The 20,626-nt window shown below is 43.1% G+C and overlaps 1 protein-coding gene across 1 annotated transcript in view; it reads right to left on the reverse strand.

Annotated features, from left to right (window-relative positions):
- thoc2 (THO complex 2) overlaps positions 1-20,626 on the reverse strand; it is a 168,705-nt gene that overhangs the window by 96,423 nt on the left and 51,656 nt on the right. Inside the window, 2 exon segments of the mRNA XM_034178684.1 lie at positions 11,680-11,718; positions 13,239-13,434. Of these exon segments, the coding sequence (XP_034034575.1) occupies positions 11,680-11,718; positions 13,239-13,434 (235 nt within the window).

Genomic DNA, 20,626 nt, shown 5'->3' on the forward strand with positions numbered 1-20,626 from the left:
GTTTATGCACCAATGACACCAGATCAAATTACATGTATGTGAGAACTTACTTGACAATAAAACTGATTCTGATTTGACAATCAAATCAGTCCAGATTTAGCGCTTGTTCAAACAACTGTCAACATGACAGAAAAACTCTGCCTGGACTCTTAGGCTGAATCTCAATTCTACTCCTTGGCCCTTCCCCTTACCCCTTCCCTTCCGTTTTGCACTGGCACGAGAGACAGAGGGGTGTCTCAATTCTCTTTTTGGAGCAAGTTGGAGGGATAGGCAAAGGGCTACAAACAGCTCCGTTTGGAGTGAATCTGGATGCACACTCCGTTTGGAGGGGTAGGAGGAGCTTACTGTTGTCTCTGAAAAAAACAAACATGGCGCTGAAAGAGCCACACAAATGAAGCGGCTTTCATTACAAATTACGCTGTTTAGAAAGTTGTAACTTGAACAAAAACTTTACAGGCAGTTGTCTATGACAGCAACATGTATGCTGCTGGATGCATGTTGTGTATATTGTCGTTCTGAGGAATAGCGTAACTTCGTTTGTGCGCTGAGACATTATAATGCATATACACATGAACACTACGAACTGACACTTATATCTCACAACGGAGAAAATAATGATACAGTGTAAGCACGTTCATTTGTATGTTCATAAATCTTTGGATAATATCAATCCCTGCTGTTGGATTTCAAGGTCTGTAACGCATGTGTATTTTGTAAAACAGGGAGCCCTGAGCACACTCATCTCCTAATAAGCTTTCAGGCAGAAAAGGAGGAGACGTTTCATCAATGGGAACAAGCTGGAAAATATATATACACACATTTTTCCCCACTCGGCAACACACCCACAGAAGAACAAACTCTGGTTATTGGCGACACTGTTTTGAGAAATGTGAAGTTAGCGACACCAGCAACCATAGTCAATTGTCTTCCGGGGGCCAGAGCAGGCGACACTGAAGGAAATTTGAAACTGCTGGCTAAGGCTAAGCGTAAATTTGGTAAGACTGTAATTAACGTCGGCAGTAATGACCCCCGGTTACGCCAATCGGAGGTCACTAAAATTAACATTGAATCGGTGTGTAACTTTGCAAAAACAATGTCGGACTCTGTAGTTTTCTCTGGGCCCCTCCCCAATCGGACCGGGAGTGACATGTTTAGCCACATGTTCTCCTTGAATTGCTGGCTGTCTGAGTGGTGTCCCAAAAAATGAGGTGGGCTTCAAAGATAATTGGCAAAGCTTCTGGGGAAAACCTGGTCTTGTTAGGAGAGACGGCATCCATCCCACTTTGGATGGAGCAGCTCTCATTTCTAGAAGTCTGGCCAATTTTCTTAAATCCTCCAAACCGTGACTATCCAGGGTTGGGACCAGGAAGCAGAGTTGTAGTCTTACACACCTCTCTGCACCTTCTCTCTCCCTGCCATCCACGTAGAGACGGTACCTGCTCCCAGACCACCAATAACCAGCAAAAATACATTTAAGCATAAAAATTCAAAAAGAAAAAATAATAGAGCACCTTCAACTGCACCACAGACTAAAACAGTTAAATATGGTCTATTAAACATTAGATCTCTCTCTTCTAAGTCCCTGTTAGTAAATGATATAATAACTGATCAACATATTGATTTATTCTGCCTTACAGAAACCTGGTTACAGCAGGATGAATATGTTAGTTTAAATGAGTCAACACCCCCGAGTCACACTAACTGCCAGAACGTTCGTAGCACGGGCCGAGGGGGAGGATTAGCAGCAATCTTCCACTCTAGCTTATTAATTAATCAAAAACACAGACAGAGCTTTAATTCATTTGAAAGCTTGACTCTTAGTCTTGTCCATCCAACTTGGAAGTCCCAAAAACCAGTTTTATTTGTTGTTATCTATCATCCACCTGGTCATTACTGTGAGTTTCTCTGTGAATTTTCGGACCTTTTGCCTGACTTAATCAATCAATCAATTTTATTTATATAGCGCCAAATCACAACAAACAGTTGCCCCAAGGCGCTTTATATTGTAAGGCAAGGCCATACAATAATTACGTAAAAACCCCAATGGTCAAAATGACCCCCTGTGAGCAAGCACTTGGCGACAGTGGGAAGGAAAAACTCCCTTTTAACAGGAAGAAACCTCCAGCAGAACCAGGCTCAGGGAGGGGCAGTCTTCTGCTGGGACTGGTTGGGGCTGAGGGAGAGAACCAGGAAAAAGACATGCTGTGGAGGGGAGCAGAGATCAATCACTAATGATTAAATGCAGAGTGGTGCATACAGAGCAAAAAGAGAAAGAAACACTCAGTGCATTATGGGAACCCCCCAGCAGTCTAAGTCTATAGCAGCATAACTAAGGGATGGTTCAGGGTCACCTGATCCAGCCCTAACTATAAGCTTTAGCAAAAAGGAAAGTTTTAAGCCTAATCTTAAAAGTAGAGAGGGTGTCTGTCTCCCTGATGCGAATTGGGAGCTGGTTCCACAGGAGAGGAGCCTGAAAGCTGAAGGCTCTGCCTCACATTCTACTCTTACAAACCCTAGGAACTACAAGTAAGCCTGCAGTCTGAGAGCGAAGCGCTCTATTGGGGTGATATGGTACTATGAGGTCCCTAAGATAAGAAGGGACCTGATTATTCAAAACCTTATAAGTAAGGAAGAATTTTAAATTCTATTCTAGAATTAACAGGAAGCCAATGAAGAGAGGCCAATATGGGTGAGATATGCTCTCTCCTTCTAGTCCCCGTCAGTACTCTAGCTGCAGCATTTTGAATTAACTGAAGGCTTTTCAGGGAACTTTTAGGACAACCTGATAATAATGAATTACAATAGTCCAGCCTAGAGGAAATAAATGCATGAATTAGTTTTTCAGCATCACTCTGAGACAAGACGTTTCTAATTTTAGAGATATTGCATAAATGCAAAAAAGCAGTCTTACATATTTGTTTAATATGCGCTTTGAATGACATATCCTGATCAAAAATTACTCCAAGATTTCTCACAGTATTACTAGAGGTCAGGGTAATGCCATCCAGAGTAAGGATCTGGTTAGACACCATGTTTCTAAGATTTGTGGGGCCAAGTACAATAACTTCAGTTTTATCTGAGTTTAAAAGCAGGAAATTAGAGGTCATCCATGTCCTTATGTCTGTAAGACAATCCTGCAGTTTAGCTAATTGGTGTGTGTCCTCTGGCTTCATGGATAGATAAAGCTGGGTATCATCTGCGTAACAATGAAAATTTAAGCAATGCCGTCTAATAATACTGCCTAAGGGAAGCATGTATAAAGTGAATAAAATTGGTCCTAGCACAGAACCTTGTGGAACTCCATAATTAACTTTAGTCTGTGAAGAAGATTCCCCATTTACATGAACAAATTGTAATCTATTAGATAAATATGATTCAAACCACCGCAGCGCAGTGCCTTTAATACCTATAGCATGCTCTAATCTCTGTAATAAAATTTTATGGTCAACAGTATCAAAAGCAGCACTGAGGTCTAACAGAACAAGCACAGAGATGAGTCCACTGTCTGAGGCCATAAGAAGATCATTTGTAACCTTCACTAATGCTGTTTCTGTACTATGAATTCTAAAACCTGACTGAAACTCTTCAAATAGACCATTCCTCTGCAGATGATCAGTTAGCTGTTTTACAACTACCCTTTCAAGAATTTTTGAGAGAAAAGGAAGGTTGGAGATTGGCCTATAATTAGCTAAGATAGCTGGGTCAAGTGATGGCTTTTTAAGTAATGGTTTAATTACTGCCACCTTAAAAGCCTGTGGTACATAGCCAACTAATAAAGATAGATTGATCATATTTAAGATCGAAGCATTAAATAATGGTAGGGCTTCCTTGAGCAGCCTGGTAGGAATGGGGTCTAATAGACATGTTGATGGTTTGGATGAAGTAACTAATGAAAATTGTTACTTATTTTAGTGCTTAGCTCAGATAAGATAATTATAGTGGGCGATTTTAACATCCACACAGATGCTGAGAATGACATCTCAACACTGCATTTAATCTTCTGTTAGACTCGATTGGCTTTGCTCAAAATGTAAATGAGTCCACCCACCACTTTAATCATACCTTAGATCTTGTTCTGACTTATGGTATGGAAATTGAAGACTTAACAGTATTCCCTGAAAACCTTCTTAATAACATTTACTCTGATGGACTACGCAGTAGTGGGGAATAAGTTTCATGACAGTAGAAGTCTTTCAGAAAGCGCTGTAACTAGGTTTAAGGATATGATTCCTTCTTTATGTTCTCCAATGCCATATACCAACACAGGGCAGAGTAGCTACCTAAACTCTGTGAGTGAGATATATTATCTCGTCAATAGTTTTACATCCTCATTGAGGACAACTTTGGATGCTGTAGCTCCTCTGAAAAAGAGAGCCTTAAATCAGAAGTGCCTGACTCCGTGGTATAACTCACAAACTCGCAGCTTAAAGCAGATAACCTGTAGGTTGGAGAGGAAATGGCGTCTCACTAATTTAGAAGATCTTCACTTAGCCTGGAAAAAGAGTATGTTGCTCTATAAAAAAGCCCTCCGTAAAGCTAGGACATCTTACTACTCATCACTAATTGAAGAAAATGAGAACAACCCCAGGTTTCTTTTCAGCACTGTAGCCAGGCTGACAAAAGAGTCAGAGCTCTATTGAGGGGAGTATTCCTTTAACTTTAACTAGTAATGACTTCATGACTTTCTTTGCTAATAAAATTTTAACTATTAGAGAAAAAATTATTCATAACCATCCCAAAGACATATAGTTATCTTTGGCTGCTTTCAGTGATGCCGGAATTTGGTTAGACTCTTTCTCTCCGACTGTTCTGAGTTATTTTCATTAGTTACTTCCTCCAAACCATCAACATGTCTATTAGACCCCATTCCTACCAGGCTGCTCAAAGAAGCCCTACCATTAATTAATGCTTCCATCTTAAATATGATCAATCTATCTTTATTAGTTGGCTATGTAACACAGGCTTTTAAGGTGGCAGTAATTAAACCATTACTTAAAAAGCCATCACTTGACCCAGCTATCTTAGCTAATTATAGGCCAATCTCCAACCTTCCTTTTCTCTCAAAAATTCTTGAAAGGGTAGTTGTAAAACATCATCTGCAGAGGAATGGTCTATTTGAGTTAAGAGTTTCAGTCAGGTTTTAGAATTCATCATAGTACAGAAACAGCATTAGTGAAGCTTACAAATGATCTTCTTATGGCCTCAGACAGTGGACTCATCTCTGTGCTTGTTCTGTTAGATCTCAGTGCTGCTTTTGATACTGTTGACCATAAACTTTTATTACAGAGATTAGAGCATGCCATAGGTATTAAAGGCACTGCGCTGCGGTGGTTTGAATCATATTTATCTAATAGATTACAATTTGTTTATGTAAATGGGGAATTTTCTTCACAGACTAAGGTTAATTATGGAGTTCCACAAGGTTCTGTGCTAGGACCAATTTTATTCACTTTATACATGCTTCCCTTAGGCAGTATTATTAGACAGCATTGCTTAAATTTTCATTGTTACACAGATGATACCCAGCTTTATCTATCCATGAAGCCAGAGGACACACACCAATTAGCTAAACTGCAGGATTGTCTTACAGACATAAAGACATGGATGACCTATAATTTCCTGCTTTTAAACTCAGATAAAACTGAAGTTATTGTACTTGGCCCCACAAATCTTAGAAACATGGTGTCTAACCAGATCCTTACTCTGGATGGCAATACCCTGACCTCTAGTAATACTGTGAGAAATCTTGGAGTCATTTTTGATCAGGATATGTCATTCAATGCGCATATTAAACAAATATGTAGGACTGCTTTTTTGCATTTGCGCAATCTCTCTAAAAATTAGAAAGGTCTTGTCTCAGAGTGATGCTGAAAAACTAATTCATGCATTTATTTCCTCTAGGCTGGACTATTGTAATTCATTATTATCAGGTTGTCCTAAAAGTTCCCTGAAAAGCCTTCAGTTAATTCAAAATGCTGCAGCTAGAGTACTGACAGGGACTAGAAGGAGAGAGCATATCTCACCCATATTGGCCTCTCTTCATTGGCTTCCTGTTAATTCTAGAATAGAATTTAAAATTCTTCTTCTTACTTATAAGGTTTTGAATAATCAGGTCCCATCTTATCTTAGGGACCTCATAGTACCATATCACCCCAATAGAGCGCTTTGCTCTCAGACTGCAGGCTTACTTGTAGTTCCTAGGGTTTTTAAGAGTAGAATGGGAGGCAGAGCCTTCAGCTTTCAGGCTCCTCTCCTCTGGAACCAGCTCCCAATTCGGATCAGGGAGACAGACACCCTCTCTACTTTTAAGATTAGGCTTAAAACTTCCCTTTTTGCTAAAGCTTATAGTTAGGGCTGGATCAGGTGACCCTGAACCATCCCTTAGTTATGCTGCTATAGACTTAGACTGCTGGGGGGTTCCCATGATGCACTGAGTGTTTCTTTCTCTTTTTGCTCTGTATGCACCACTCTGCATTTAATCATTAGTGATTGATCTCTGCTCCCCTCCACAGCATGTCTTTTTCCTGGTTCTCTCCCTCAGACCCAACCAGTCCCAGCAGAAGACTGCCCCTCCCTGAGCCTGGTTCTGCTGGAGGTTTCTTCCTGTTAAAAGGGAGTTTTTCCTTCCCACTGTCGCCAAGTGCTTGCTCACAGGGGGTCGTTTTGACCGTTGGGGTTTTTCCGTAATTATTGTATGGCTTTGCCTTACAATATAAAGCACCTTGGGACAACTGTTTGTTGTGATTTGGCGCTATATAAATAAAATTGATTTGAAAATTGATTTGACATGTATATGTGTAACACATAACCTGACGTCCTAATAGACTGCTATTATTTGTCGAGTAAATTTCTAAAGGAAATAGGGCTGGATGCAAAAAATGGGAGAATTTGAGAAAGAAATATAAGGTTAACAGAACAAGATGCAGCCCATAACATACATACAGGTGCTGATCATATAATTAGAATATCATGAAATCATTTAATTCAGTAATTCCATTCAAAAAGTGAAACTTGTATAATGTACACATTCAATGCACACAGACTGATATATTTGGTGTTTATTTTAAATACTTTTCCTGTTTTATCATTAGTATTTTATATGATTGTCTTCTTTTATTCTTTTTATTTTACTTCTTTTACTTATGTTTAAATTTTTTTTATTGTGTTTTAATCTTATTTCATTTTATTCTGCTTTTAAATGATGTTTGTGAAGCGCCCTGAGGTGATTAGTCATGATTTGGCGTTATATAAATTAATTAAAATAATTTATAATAATAATTTATTAACTAATTAATTAATTACTAATCAACCAATTAATGATTAATCAAACAATATTAATTATTACTATTATTGATTAATTATTCTGAGTATTATTAACATTTATCAATTACTAATTGATTAATTATTAATACTATTAATTATTATTATTAAAAATTACAAATTAAATTAATTAACATGACATGATTGTGATGCATCGAAGAAATCTGCAACTTCTATTTCTTTGCATTTACGCAGAAAGGCGAGAAAATAAAAAGAGCTACTGCAACAAGTTGCATTTCGGTTGCCATGTTAACAACAGTGAAGATGGCAGTTTTACACGGGCAGTTTTTTTTTCTCCGAAGGCAGAGGGGTGTCTCAATTCATAGGGCTAGAGGCATACCCCTTCGCCTTACCCCATGGTTTTAAAGGGGTAGGCATAGGGGTACAAAAGAGAATTGAGATTGGGGGTTATTGGATTAAAGGTACAGTGTGTCACTTTTAAAGAAGAGAACAAATGCTATGTCCATCAAATATTAATGTGTTTTTAAACTTTTCAGTGTTCTTTATTTTCTTAACTTAGACTGAAAAATGCAAAAAAGAACTTTGACATTCCAACATAACTGTCATTTGTTTTGTCTATTATTCTTGCTTTCAATGCATCTAAAATGACTCGCAACGCACGCCACCTCAGGTGATAACTGCCAACAGCACCGCTATAGTAAAAATTTCTGGGGAGAACCCTGTAGTGTCATTTACTTTCAACATGGAACAGCACAGACGTGTGGCAGAAGACATCAAAAGCAAGGCTCTGTGACTCAGTGTTCTATGCGTTTTGGGTCAAAATGCAATATATATATATATATATATATATATATATATATATATATATACACAGACACGAGGTCTGTTAGAAAAGTATCCGTCATTATTTTTTCAAAAACCATATGGATTTGAATCACGTGTGATTGCATCAGCCAAGCTTGAACCCTCTTGCGTATGCGTGTCGGTTGCTTCATTCGCCTGTGAGCAGGCTTTGAGTGAGGTGTGGTCTACCCCTCTCGTCTATTTTTTATTTGGAATAAATGTCTGAACGATTTGGATCTTTGCTGCATCAATTTTTTCCAGAAACTGTAAGAGACCTCCAGGTGGACATCGTTCGAAAACTTAATATGGCTTTCAGGGACGATTTTATGGGGATTAAACAGATTACGGGGTGTTACTGCCCCTTTAAGGACAGCCCACAACTGCTGAGACTGCAGCGCGCTCCCAGCGCCGATGGACAGGCTGACACCCCGCACAAACAACCAGATCATTTCCAACGTGAAAGCTTTGTTGATCCGGGACCTCGTCTGACTTTCACAAAAAGGCAGAAGATGTGGACATCAGCACTTTTTCCGGCACATTCCACCGTTACAGGAGTTTTTTTTCCATGGAAAAAGAAGCCGAGGGACGCGGCACAAAACCACCTCGGTGTTGGTCTCTCAGGATGACTTTCAGACGGATTCCGGTTGCTTTTCTGTTGTGTGAATATCCGAGAAATTGAGCTCGAGCTGGACAAGCCCCAACATGTCCTGTGAGACTTCATCACGGCGTTTCTTTGTGCCAAGCGGCTGCACCACGACGCGCCGAACTCCTCCGCACGTCTGTCTTAATGTGCCAGAAAAAGTGCTGATGTCCACGTCTTTTCACAATTCCTGTGCTAGTCAGAGGACATACTGGATCAAGACAGCGTCCAGTTTAGAAATGAACAGCACATTTCACTGTTACAGGAGTTTTTGTCATGGAAAGAGGAACAAAGGCGGAGGAAATCCGCGCGTCGCGGCGGAGCTGCATGGCGAAAAGAAACGCCGTGATGAAGCCTCACGGGACATGTTCTGGCATGTTCAGCTCATGCACAATCACAATCGGATATTCACACGACTGGAAAGCAACCGGAATCCGTCTGAAATCCACCTTAAGCCGTCCTGTGAGACCAACACCGAGGTGGTTTTGTCCCGCGTAATGAACGGCTTCGAGGCGCGTCCCTCGGCCTCTTTTTCCATGAAAAAAAAAAAACTCCTGTAACGGTGGAATGTGCCAGAAAAAGTGCTGATGTCCACATCTTCTGCCTTTTTGTGAAAGTCAGACGAGGTCCCGGATCAACAAAGCTTTCACGTTGGAAATGATCTGGTTGTTTGTGCGGGGTGTCAGCCTGTCCATCGGCGCTGGGAGCGCGCTGCGCTCTCAGCAGTTGTGGGCCGTCCTTAAAGGGGCAGTAACACCCCGTAATTGGTTTAATCCCCATAAAATCGTCCATGAAAGCCATATTAATTTTTCGAACGGTGTCCACCTGGAGGTCTCTTACAGTTTCTGGGAAAAAATTGATGCAGCAAAGATCCAAATCGTTCATTTATTTGCAATAAAAAATAGACGAGAGGGGTAGACCACACCTCACTCAAAGCCTGCTCACAGGCGAATGAAGCAACCGACAGGCATGAAAAAACTCACGCAAGCGCACAAGGGTTCAAGCTTGGCTGACGCAATCACACATGATTCAAATCCATATGGTTTTGGGGAAAAAAAAAAAAAAAGTTGAGATACTTTTCTAACAGACCTCGTATATATATATATATATATATATATATATATATATACACTCAACAAAAATATAAACGCAACACTTTTGGTTTTGCTCCCATTTTGTATGAGATGAACTCAAAGATCTAAAACTTTTTCCACATACACAATATCACCATTTCCCTCAAATATTGTTCACAAACCAGTCTAAATCTGTGATAGTGAGCACTTCTCCTTTGCTGAGATAATCCATCCCACCTCACAGGTGTGCCATATCAAGATGCTGATTAGACACCATGATTAGTGCACAGGTGTGCCTTAGACTGTCCACAATAAAAGGCCACTCTGAAAGGTGCAGTTTTGTTTTATTGGGGGGGGATACCAGTCAGTATCTGGCGTGACCACCATTTGCCTCATGCAGTGCAACACATCTCCTTTGCATAGAGTTGATCAGGTTGTCAATTGTGGCCTGTGGAATACTGGTCCACTCCTCTTCAATGGCTGTGCAAAGTTGCTGGATATTGGCAGGAACTGGTACACGCTGTCGTATACGCCGGTCCAGAGCATCCCAAACATGCTCAATGGGTGACATGTCCGGTGAGTATGCCGGCCATGCAAGAACTGGGACATTTTCAGCTTCCAAGAATTGTGTACAGATCCTTGCAACATGGGGCTGTGCATTATCCTGCTGCAACATGAGGTGATGTTCTTGGATGTATGGCACAACAATGGGCCTCAGGATCTCGTCACGGTATCTCTGTGCATTCAAAATGCCATCAATAAAATGCACCTGTGTTCTTCATCCATAACAGACGCCTGCCCATACCATAACCCCGCCACCATGGGCCACTCGATCCACAACATTGACATCAGAAAACCGCTCACCCACATGACGCCACACACGCTGTCTGCCATCTGCCCTGGACAGTGTGAACCGGGATTCATCCGTAAAGAGAACACCTCTCCAACGTGCCAAACGCCAGCGAATGTGAGCATTTGCCCACTCAAGTCGGTTACGACGACGAACTGGAGTCAGGTCGAGACCCCGATGAGGACGACGAGCATGCAGATGAGCTTCCCTGAGACGGTTTATGACAGTTTGTGCATAAATTCTTTGGTTATGCAAACCGATTGTTTCAGCAGCTGTCCGAGTGGCTGGTCTCAGACGATCTTGGAGGTGAACATGCTGGATGTGGAGGTCCTGGGCTGGTGTGGTTACACGTGGTCTGCGGTTGTGAGGCTGATTGGATGTACTGCCAAATTCTCTGAAACGCCTTTGGAGACGGCTTATGGTAGAGAAATGAACATTCAATACATGAGCAGCAGCTCTGGTTGACATTCCTGCTGTCAGCATGCCAATTGCACGCTCCCTCAAATCTTGCAACATCTGTGGCATTGTGCTGTGTGATAAAACTGCACCTTTCAGAGTGGCCTTTTATTGTGGACAGTCTAAGGCACACCTGTGCACTAATCATGGTGTCTAATCAGCGTCTTGATATGGCACACCTGTGAGGTGGGATGGATTATCTCAGCAAAGGAGACGTGCTCACTATCACAGATTTAGACTGGTTTGTGAACAATATTTGAGGGAAATGGTGATATTGTGTATGTGGAAAAAGTTTTAGATCTTTGAGTTCATCTCATACAAAATGGGAGCAAAACCAAAAGTGTTGCGTTTATATTTTTGTTGAGTGTATATATATATATATATATATATATATATATATATATATATATATATATATATACACATACACACACACACACACACACATATATATATATATGGGCTATCACGAAAGACATCTGGTCTAATTTGATCCATCCTCATGTATAGTCATATCCGGCACAATGTTTACTCACCATTTTGTCTTTGACATCAGGTCTGGCATCACTTTGGTACTGAAACCAAAGGACAAGTATGAGGACATATTATTAGTAAGCCAAACTTAAGTCCCGTTTACACATAGACGGTAAGAGCTCCCGGAAGCGTCCCGGAAGAGTTTTTGGCTCCTCCGGGCCGTCTTAGGGATCAAACGCCGTTGTTAACGCCGGCGCTAGGGGGCGTGGCTTAGTTCCGGCTTCACCGGGTATCGTCGAAAAAATTATTCAACATGTCGAATAATTCCGGGAGCGCTCCCGGAGAATTCGCATGACGACGGAGACAACGCGAACAACGCCGTTTGATACTTTTTAATCGCCGTTTCATCCTGTCCCTTCCTGTAGTGCCGCAGTTTACACCGCCATTATTCGGCGGCCGGCATTGTATCCCTAATCAACGGCATATAAAACGGCGATACAGCCCACATCGGCATACAGAACGCCGTTTTAAATGGCGACAAAGGCAGACAAAACGGCGGCGCTAGCGGACAGTACGCCGTTCTAAACGGCACCTCCCAGTTAAAATAGCGTCCCAAATGGCCGATAGGCGGCGGTCAGTATAAAAACGCTAGCGCGCTGCATGCAGGCCTCTCACTCATGGCCAGAAGACGGAAGAAGAACAAGAAGAGGAAGAAGCTCCAGATATTTTTGCAGAGAAGCCCCAGTATGCCTCCAAAGAAAGTTGGCAGCGGCAAGGACTTTGGCAAGAAGAAGGAAACCTAGAGGTCTGGTTCAGAAGCAGAAGGGAGGCCTGTGGTGGAGACAGAGGAGCAACACGTTGAGGAGGGGGAAAGGGAGGAAGAAAAGGCTGAGGATGATTCCCCTCCCCCTGCAGTGACTGAGGCATGTATTCCTGCTGCGCCAGCTCTTGAGCCAGGTGGATCCAGAGAGCAGTCTGATGGGGAGGAAGTGCACGTACACCTCGACCAAGTTCCAGCATGGTGCCTGTTGCCTCATGCAAGGCCTCAGCTTCATCAATGCCCATGGGCATGTCCATGTCGAAGTTTTCTTGGGCAAAAACGTCCATGGTGCTCCTTTTACAGCTCTGCTAGCAACTCCAGAATGATGACAATGTGTGCAGAACCAGTCTATTATACTGGATACTCTGGGGGCAGTGCCTAATATGCAAATGATCCTGGAGTAACGCAGGATTTACCGTTTGCCTGGGTAAAAACCTGGGTATTAACCAGCGGTATACAGGGCATTATCGGCAGCAGCAGAACACCGCCGTTCTCACCTGCATCTTAACCTGCGATTGTAAGGGATAGAACTGGGTATTAACCCCCCAGTTGCCTGACATGTGCCAGATGCTACGGCGTCAAAACATCACTTTATTCGGCAGATTTAGCGGCGTTTTATCCGCCTATTTGCGGATAGTATGGTGGTCAAAACGCCGGCAAAGTGTTCCACCCCTTTCCACCGCAAAAACAGCCGGAACTACCGCAAACTTCTGTCTACGTACTACCCGCTGACTAAACCGTCTATGTGTAAACGGGGCTTTAAGCAGGTTAGTAATGCAGTAGTTAATGTTGGTGTTGTACCTCTTTCATGAAGGCCTTGCCTAGACGCACTATCTTGGCAAAAAGGATAGGATCATGGGAAAGGTGAGGCCCGAGGTAACACAGCATGATGAATGTGTCCCTGCGTAGGTCCTCAAAGCTTTCTGCAGGCCGAGGGGCTCGTTTGCTCCTCAGTGTAGCCATTATACAGCCCCTTGCCCCTTTAGGGACACCAGCCCTGTGAAGTATAGGCTAGAATTTACACACAAACACACACTTTCCACTGGTGTTTAAAAACTGGTTCAATGTGACACTTTTAATTAGCTACATCGGAACTTGATAAATCACGTTGATTTAAAAGAAACAATGATGGTGTATGAGGTGATGGTCTGGGGGGAGGTGATGGTCTAGTGGTTAAGGTGTTGGGCTTGAGACCAGAAGATCCTCGGTTAAAATCCCCGCCTGACTGGAAAATCACTAAGGGCCCTTGGGCAAGGTCTTTAATCCCCTATTGCTCCCGGTGTGTAGTGAGCGCCTTGTATGGCAGCACCCTGAAATCGGAGTGAATGTGAGGCATAATTGTAAAGCGCTTTGAGCATCTGATGCAAATGGAAAGCGCTATATAAATGCAGTCCATTTATTTACAATGCAAATATGTACTGCTATGCACTGAAAAACTGGTAAATATAAACTGTTACGACACTATCATTGGCTGTAAGCTCATCTGTGCATCACTCAAACTTTGCTGCTCTTTAATACTATGTGTAGTTTGTGAAAAATGTATATTTGTTCATATCAGGGGTGGATTAAGTGGCCATGGGCTCCTGTGGTCCATTTCTGTGTGTGGCTTTAACAGCTCATTAAAAATCATGGAATGTAGGTAAATAGTGTTTTGCTAAGCACTTCTTAACTAACCCCCCACGCCAACACAACACAACACACACACACACGGGTACGTGAAAATATCAAATAAAAAAAAATGCTTTTAAGATTGTCATAAAATAGTGTATGACTTTTTAATTTGTACTTTAACGTATTTACACAACCTGTAGTGCATCAGTTTCCATCATGCAACAGGTCAGTGTTGCCTTCTAATTGTGGGTGTGTTATTAATTTCTCTTAGTAATATTTATTATTCTGAATTATAGTGTGTATTATGCGTGTTCTCCAACACACACTGATGGATGTTAAGGCCCGGTCACACAGCACTTAATGAAGGGCAACAAAGCCCAAACGAAACAAGAAATCTGGACTTTCGTTGGCATCGTTTAACCTTCACGCAGCTTCGTTCCTACAGCTGGCGTGTCGTCAGGATTTTTAAGCTGTTGAAAAATTTGAATGAATTCCACCGAAAACCTCAATTCGTCTGTATTTCATTTTGCTGTAGTTCTTGACGGCTTTTTATCATTTGCTTAGTTTTTGTAACATAAGCGAGTTTGACTTTGTTCGCCCAGCTGAATGTTTTCACACAGTACAGAAGCCGGTTTGTGACTGCATTTGTGCAGGAGAGATGCAGCTCCTCCACGGCAGTGCTGGCGTGTGGTGTGGGGCTTCTGCCCCTGCATGTGATGTGGTGAGTGCTGCCGCGGTCCAGTGCACGGCAGTCTGCGATTGTGGTGTTGTTCCATTGCTGCGCACAACAGAGGAGAGAGTTGCTGCACATAAAGTCTGGCCAGAGCTGCAGCAGTCTGTCCATTAACTCTGAAGGGCTTGCTGTCCTCCAGCCTGTACAGAGAGAAGAGCCTGCTGGCCCTTTCTGACAGTTCGAAGGTTTTGAGAAAGTGATCGTTGATGGATGTGTATTTGTTCGCAGTGGGGGGGTTTGCAGGAGCACTATCAGCCTCATTTGTTTCCGTGGAGCTATTTCATGCCGTCTGCTGTGATCAGCGCGAACTGCGCCTCCGTTTTTGCAAACCAGGCGGCAGTTTGCAGAGGCGTGACTTTGAGCCATCAAGTATGGAAAAAGTTCCAGCAGCAGTGGACATTCGCGTGTGAACAGCTTTGATCCATAGGTGTGTGACCTATAAAAACAGAAAACCCACTGAGTCGTCTGAATGTTTGAGTCGCTAAATCATGTACGAGGTAGTCCTTTTGTGCGTGCGTGTATGTGCGCATGCGCTACAACACATCCAAACACTGAATGCATTCATCCAGAGAGAATCAGTTGGAGAGAAGGTGAAGCACGCACGTGCGTGTGTCTGATCCACGTCCGCTTGATCACACAGTCACAGCGCCGGTGATCAGAAACACCAGGGTTTTGGGAAAAAAAAAAAAAAAAAAAAACAGGAAGAGAGAGAGAGAGAGAGAGAGAGAGAGACAGGGCTTGTTTTCTATCTCTCTCTCTCTCGCTCATGCAACAAGAGACGGACTGTTTTAAGTTTGCTTGTCAGTTTAAATGGCAATATTTTCTTTTTTTTTGGGGGGGGGGGGGGGGGGGGCAGAAGGACTCTGAACTTTGCGATCTGATGTTCCCAGCCCTGACAAGGATGCAGTGTGTCCCACTGTACATTTTCAAACCTGAGTGCCGTTTGCTTTGCCATTTTGAGAATGAGAGCATTTCTACAATGAAAAAAAAAAAAAAAAAAAAAAAACGAAGGCCGGAGTGCGGCAAGGGCTACACATGACAGAACGCATACAAGCAAGCATAGGCAGCTGCAAGCAAATCTACGAACGCAACGTCACACAAAAAACGCTGAGTACGCCCACAGTGATTAGAGTTTTGGTATTGAGAGATTTGAGAAATATTTGGCGTTTGCAGTGTTGGCAGTGTGTATAATTTTGGAGGAGTACTTAGCGTGTGTGGTTAGTGTGGTGTTTTTTTTGTAAAAATGAGACGTCTTATGAATGTTTAACACTTCAGTTTTGTTTTTTTTTAAATTGGAGCAAGACGGAGCGCGCAGTGTGTCATCACAGTCTGAACCAGACAGTGAGGATTCTGATAAAGGAGATGATCCCTCTTTTGTTCTAGATGAGGAACCAGAGCAGATGGATCAACCGACGTGCGCACAGATCTCCACAGTGGGTCACATCAAGTGCTTCTGTTTGCAGCTTCTGCAGGACTCTGGTGCTACAGAGCCCCGTCCCAGCACCAAGTCCTGGAGCACAGAGATACAGACACACACAGCTCCAGCAGCGGCTCCAGGCGCGTTTCATTTAAAGTGTGGAGATCAATGTTAGCTTCAGTTCTATTTCATTCCTCCTGACTGCCAGAGGGCGGTGCTTTAACACCTGGATTATTCCATGCGCAGAGGTCGAGTCTTCTACCAACAAAGTCACGAAAGTAGGTGTGACCTGGGTGACGTCAGCAACCGTATATAAGCACGCGTTACCCAACATTCAGTTCTTTTTCCATCTCTCGCATGAGAAGCACTTTTTCCATCAACAAACTTTTTTCGGATCAGTTGTTGATCAGAGCCTCGCAACCTTCCGTGGTTGGAGCTGCGAATATGCTCCCTAGAGAGGCTGCAAGACCAAAGAGAGTTCTTTACTCTGTTCTGCTTACCGCTGTGGGTGAGTAACCCCGCTTGGTGTGGGTGTTGGGTTGATTTAGCCTCAGCTCTCGGTGAGTAACTGTTTTTCTATGAGTGAGCGGTTGTGGCTTCACTTGTTTTTCCGCTATTGTGTGCGGCACGTGTCACTCTTGTTTTCCTATGAGTGTGCATTAATTTGTTACCGCTACTGCATGTGTCCAACGCTACTGTGTGCGGGACGTGTCGCTCTCGTTTTTCCTACGAGTGCGTGTTATTTTGTTACCACAAAGCTAATGTGTGTGTGTGGGACAAGCCAGGGCATGTCACGCTGTACGCGCCCACGTGCCCGTTTCGCTTGCTGCTGTGATATTACACTGCTAGGAGTTTGGAAACTGTTGTGAGCGTTTTTTTTTTCCCGCTCCTGGTCATTCTGCTCCAAACATGCAGCTCACTGGCACTTTTTTGAATTGACACTGTTGTGCTTGAAAATTGACGCTGCGGCGCTTGAACATTGCCGCCACTGCTGCAAATGAATTGACGACAGGTTGCCATGTAATCCCTATGGAAGGACGTGTTGTGGTGCCACAAAAGTTCAAGTCACACCACGCGATGGACGCGAATGAAGCGATTTTGAGCGATTGCCGCGATATCGCGTCACGTCGCCCTCCTCCCCAAGTTGAAAAATCTGATCTTTTTCATCTTGTTGAGCCGCGTTGACCAATCAAGGACTGGATATGTAGTGATGTGAAGATGTCTGGAGTTTATACTTGATGTGGACATGTCCCGTGTCTGGCAGCCAGCCTGTGAGCAGGAGGGGAGAGCAAGCAGCAGCAGCTAATTTTTTTTTCTCCACGTGCGCACGTGAAGATCATTTTATTAACTACACAGATGTATGATAAAACAAATGGTGACTGGTTTATAACACAATGATGAGAGTTTGAGGGGAGAGCAAGCAGCACCGCAGCAGCAGCTAGTTTTTTTTTTTTTTTTTTTTCCACGTGACCACATGCCTCCAATGGATAGCATTGTTAACAGCGTGATTGTAGCACCTGCTGATGCTGCCCGGCCAGAGGCCCATTCCCCACGACCTCAATGTAGGGTCACTGATGATATTACCAAGAGCTGACACTGCAGCTCGAACTGGTCGTCTGGGGAACTCTCTGTCTCACCTTGCCTTTGCACTCTCCCAGTGAAGAGTGGAGCTGGCACTGACACACAGAGCATGAGTGATGCGTCGCGCAGGTCTTTCGCCTACATGTCACGGGAGCTTGGCAGACTGATGTCCACTCTGACCATAGCCGATCGCCAGGTGTGGCTGGCTCAGTCCCCTCTGTCTGAGACTTGCAGGGAATCACTACACACTCTGCTTGTTATCACAGGTCAGGATTTTGGCCCTGCAGCCCAGCAGACGCTGGAGCATGCTGTTCAGGCTAACCGGTCTTGGCAGCAATTTGTCGAATTACAGCACACTCCCAGGCGCCAACCTAAACAGCCATAGAGAGGGTCCACAGTTCAGATCACCTAAGGGTGTTCTATTCAACCTATTTTGTAGTTCCAGAAAAGGATGGTGGTTTTTGCCCCATCCTCGACCTCAGGAAATTGAATCAGTATGTGGAAGTGCTGTGTTTTCACATGCTCCGCACAACAGAGGTTCTCCAGACAATTTTTCTGGGGACTGGGTCACCAGTGTGGACCTGAAGGATGCCTATTTTCACATCGCGGTGTCATTTCACCACAGGCAATTCCTCCAGTCTGCCTTTGAGGGACAGGTGTACCAGTTCAGAGTCCTCCACTTTTGGGCTCTCACTTGCTCCCTGTACGTTCACCAGGTGCGTGGCAGCAGCACTCTCTCCCTTGCAGGCTTGTGGGATACGGATTCTTCTGTATCTGGACGACTGGCTTGTATGCGCACAGAGCCGGCCGCAATCACTCAACGACACTTGCACCATTCTGGAACACGTGTCACAGCTAGGGCACACTGTGAACTTTGCAAAGAGCTCCTTGACCCCATTCCAACAAGTGACATTTATTGGCATGGCACTCGACTCACTGGCAATGACTGCTCGTCCATCCCCACAAAGGGTAGACGACATTCTCACTCAGGTCCGTCATGCTTGCATGAATGCCAGACTGAATTATGGTCTGCTCCTCCAGCTCATGGATAAACTGACGGCAGTGTCAGCAGTCGTGCCTCTGGGACTCCTGTCTTTGTGCCCCTTACAAATTTGGCTCAACAGCCTGGACCTCAACCCCATGCTGCATCAACACAGAATTGTGCATCTACAACCCCTGGCAAAAATTATGGAATCACTGGCCTCGGAGGATGTTCATTCAGTTGTTTAATTTTGTAGAAAAAAAGCAGATCACAGATATGACACAAAACTAAAGTTATTTCAAATGGCAACTTTCTGGCTTTAAGAAACACTATAAGAAATCAGGAAAAAAAAATTGTGGCAGTCAGTAACGGTTACTTTTTAGACCAAGCAGAGGGAAAAAAAATATGGAAATCAATCAATTCTGAGGAAATAATTATGGAATCGTGAAAAACAAAAGAACGCTCCAACACATCACTAGTATTTTGTTGCACCACCTCTGGCTTTTATAACAGCTTGCAGTCTCTGAGGCAAGGACTTAATGAGTGACAAACAGTACTCTTCATCAATCTGGCTCCAACTTTCTCTGATTGCTGTTGCCAGATCAGCTTTGCAGGTTGGAGCCTTGTCATGGACCATTTTCTTCAACTTCCACCAAAGATTTTCAATTGGATTAAGATCCGGACTATTTGCAGGCCATGACATTGACCCTGTGTGTCTTTTTGCAAGGAATGTTTTCACAGTTTTTGGTCTATGGCAAGATGCATTATCATCTTGAAAAATGATTTCATCATCCCCAAACATCCTTTGAATTGATGGGATAAGAAAAGTGTCCAAAATATCAATGTAAACTTGTGCATTTATTGATGATGTAATGACAGCCATCTCCCCAGTGCCTTTACCTGACATGCAGTCCCATATCATCAATGACTGCGGAAATTTACATGTTCTCTTCAGGCAGTCAATTTTATAAATCTCATTGGAACGGCACCAAACAAAAGTTCCAGCATCATCACCTTGCCCAATGCAGATTCGAGATTCATCACTGAATATGACTTTCATCCAGTCATCCACAGTCCACGATTGCTTTTCCTTAGCCCATTGTAACCTTGTTTTTTTCTGTTTAGGTGTTAATGATGGCTTTCGTTTAGCTTTTCTGTATGTAAATCCCATTTCCTTTAGGCGGTTTCTTACAGTTCGGTCACAGACGTTGACTCCAGTTTCCTCCCATTCGTTCCTCATTTGTTTTGTTGTGCATTTTCGATTTTTAAGACATATTGCTTTAAGTTTTCTGTCTTGACGCTTTGATGTCTTCCTTGGTCTACCAGTATGTTTGCCTTTAACAACCTTCCCATGTTGTTTGTATTTGGTCCAGAGTTTAGACACAGCTGACTGTGAACAACCAACATCTTTTGCAACATTGCGTGATGATTTACCCTCTTAAGAGTTTGATAATCCTCTGCTTTGTTTCAATTGACATCTCTCGTGTTGGAGCCATGATTCATGTCAGTCCACTTGGTGCAACAGCTCTCCAAGGTGTGATCACTCCTTTTTAGATGCAGACTAATGAGCAGATCTGATTTAATGCAGGTTTTAGTCTTGGAGATGAAAATTGACAGGGTGATTCCATAATTTATTCCTCAGAATTGAGTGATTCCATATTTTTTTCCCCTCTGCTTGGTTTAAAAAAGTAACCGTTACTGACTGCCACAATTATTTTTCCTGATTTCTTTAGTGTTTCTTAAAGCCAGAAAGTTGCCATTTGAAATGACTTTAGTTTTGTGTCATGTCTGTGATCTGCTTTTTTTTTCTACAAAATTAAACAACCGAATGAACATCGGCCGGTGATTCCATAATTATTGCCAGG

Source organism: Thalassophryne amazonica, chromosome 9 (genome assembly GCF_902500255.1).
Source record: "Thalassophryne amazonica chromosome 9, fThaAma1.1, whole genome shotgun sequence".
Taxonomy (NCBI): Eukaryota; Metazoa; Chordata; class Actinopteri; order Batrachoidiformes; family Batrachoididae; genus Thalassophryne; species Thalassophryne amazonica.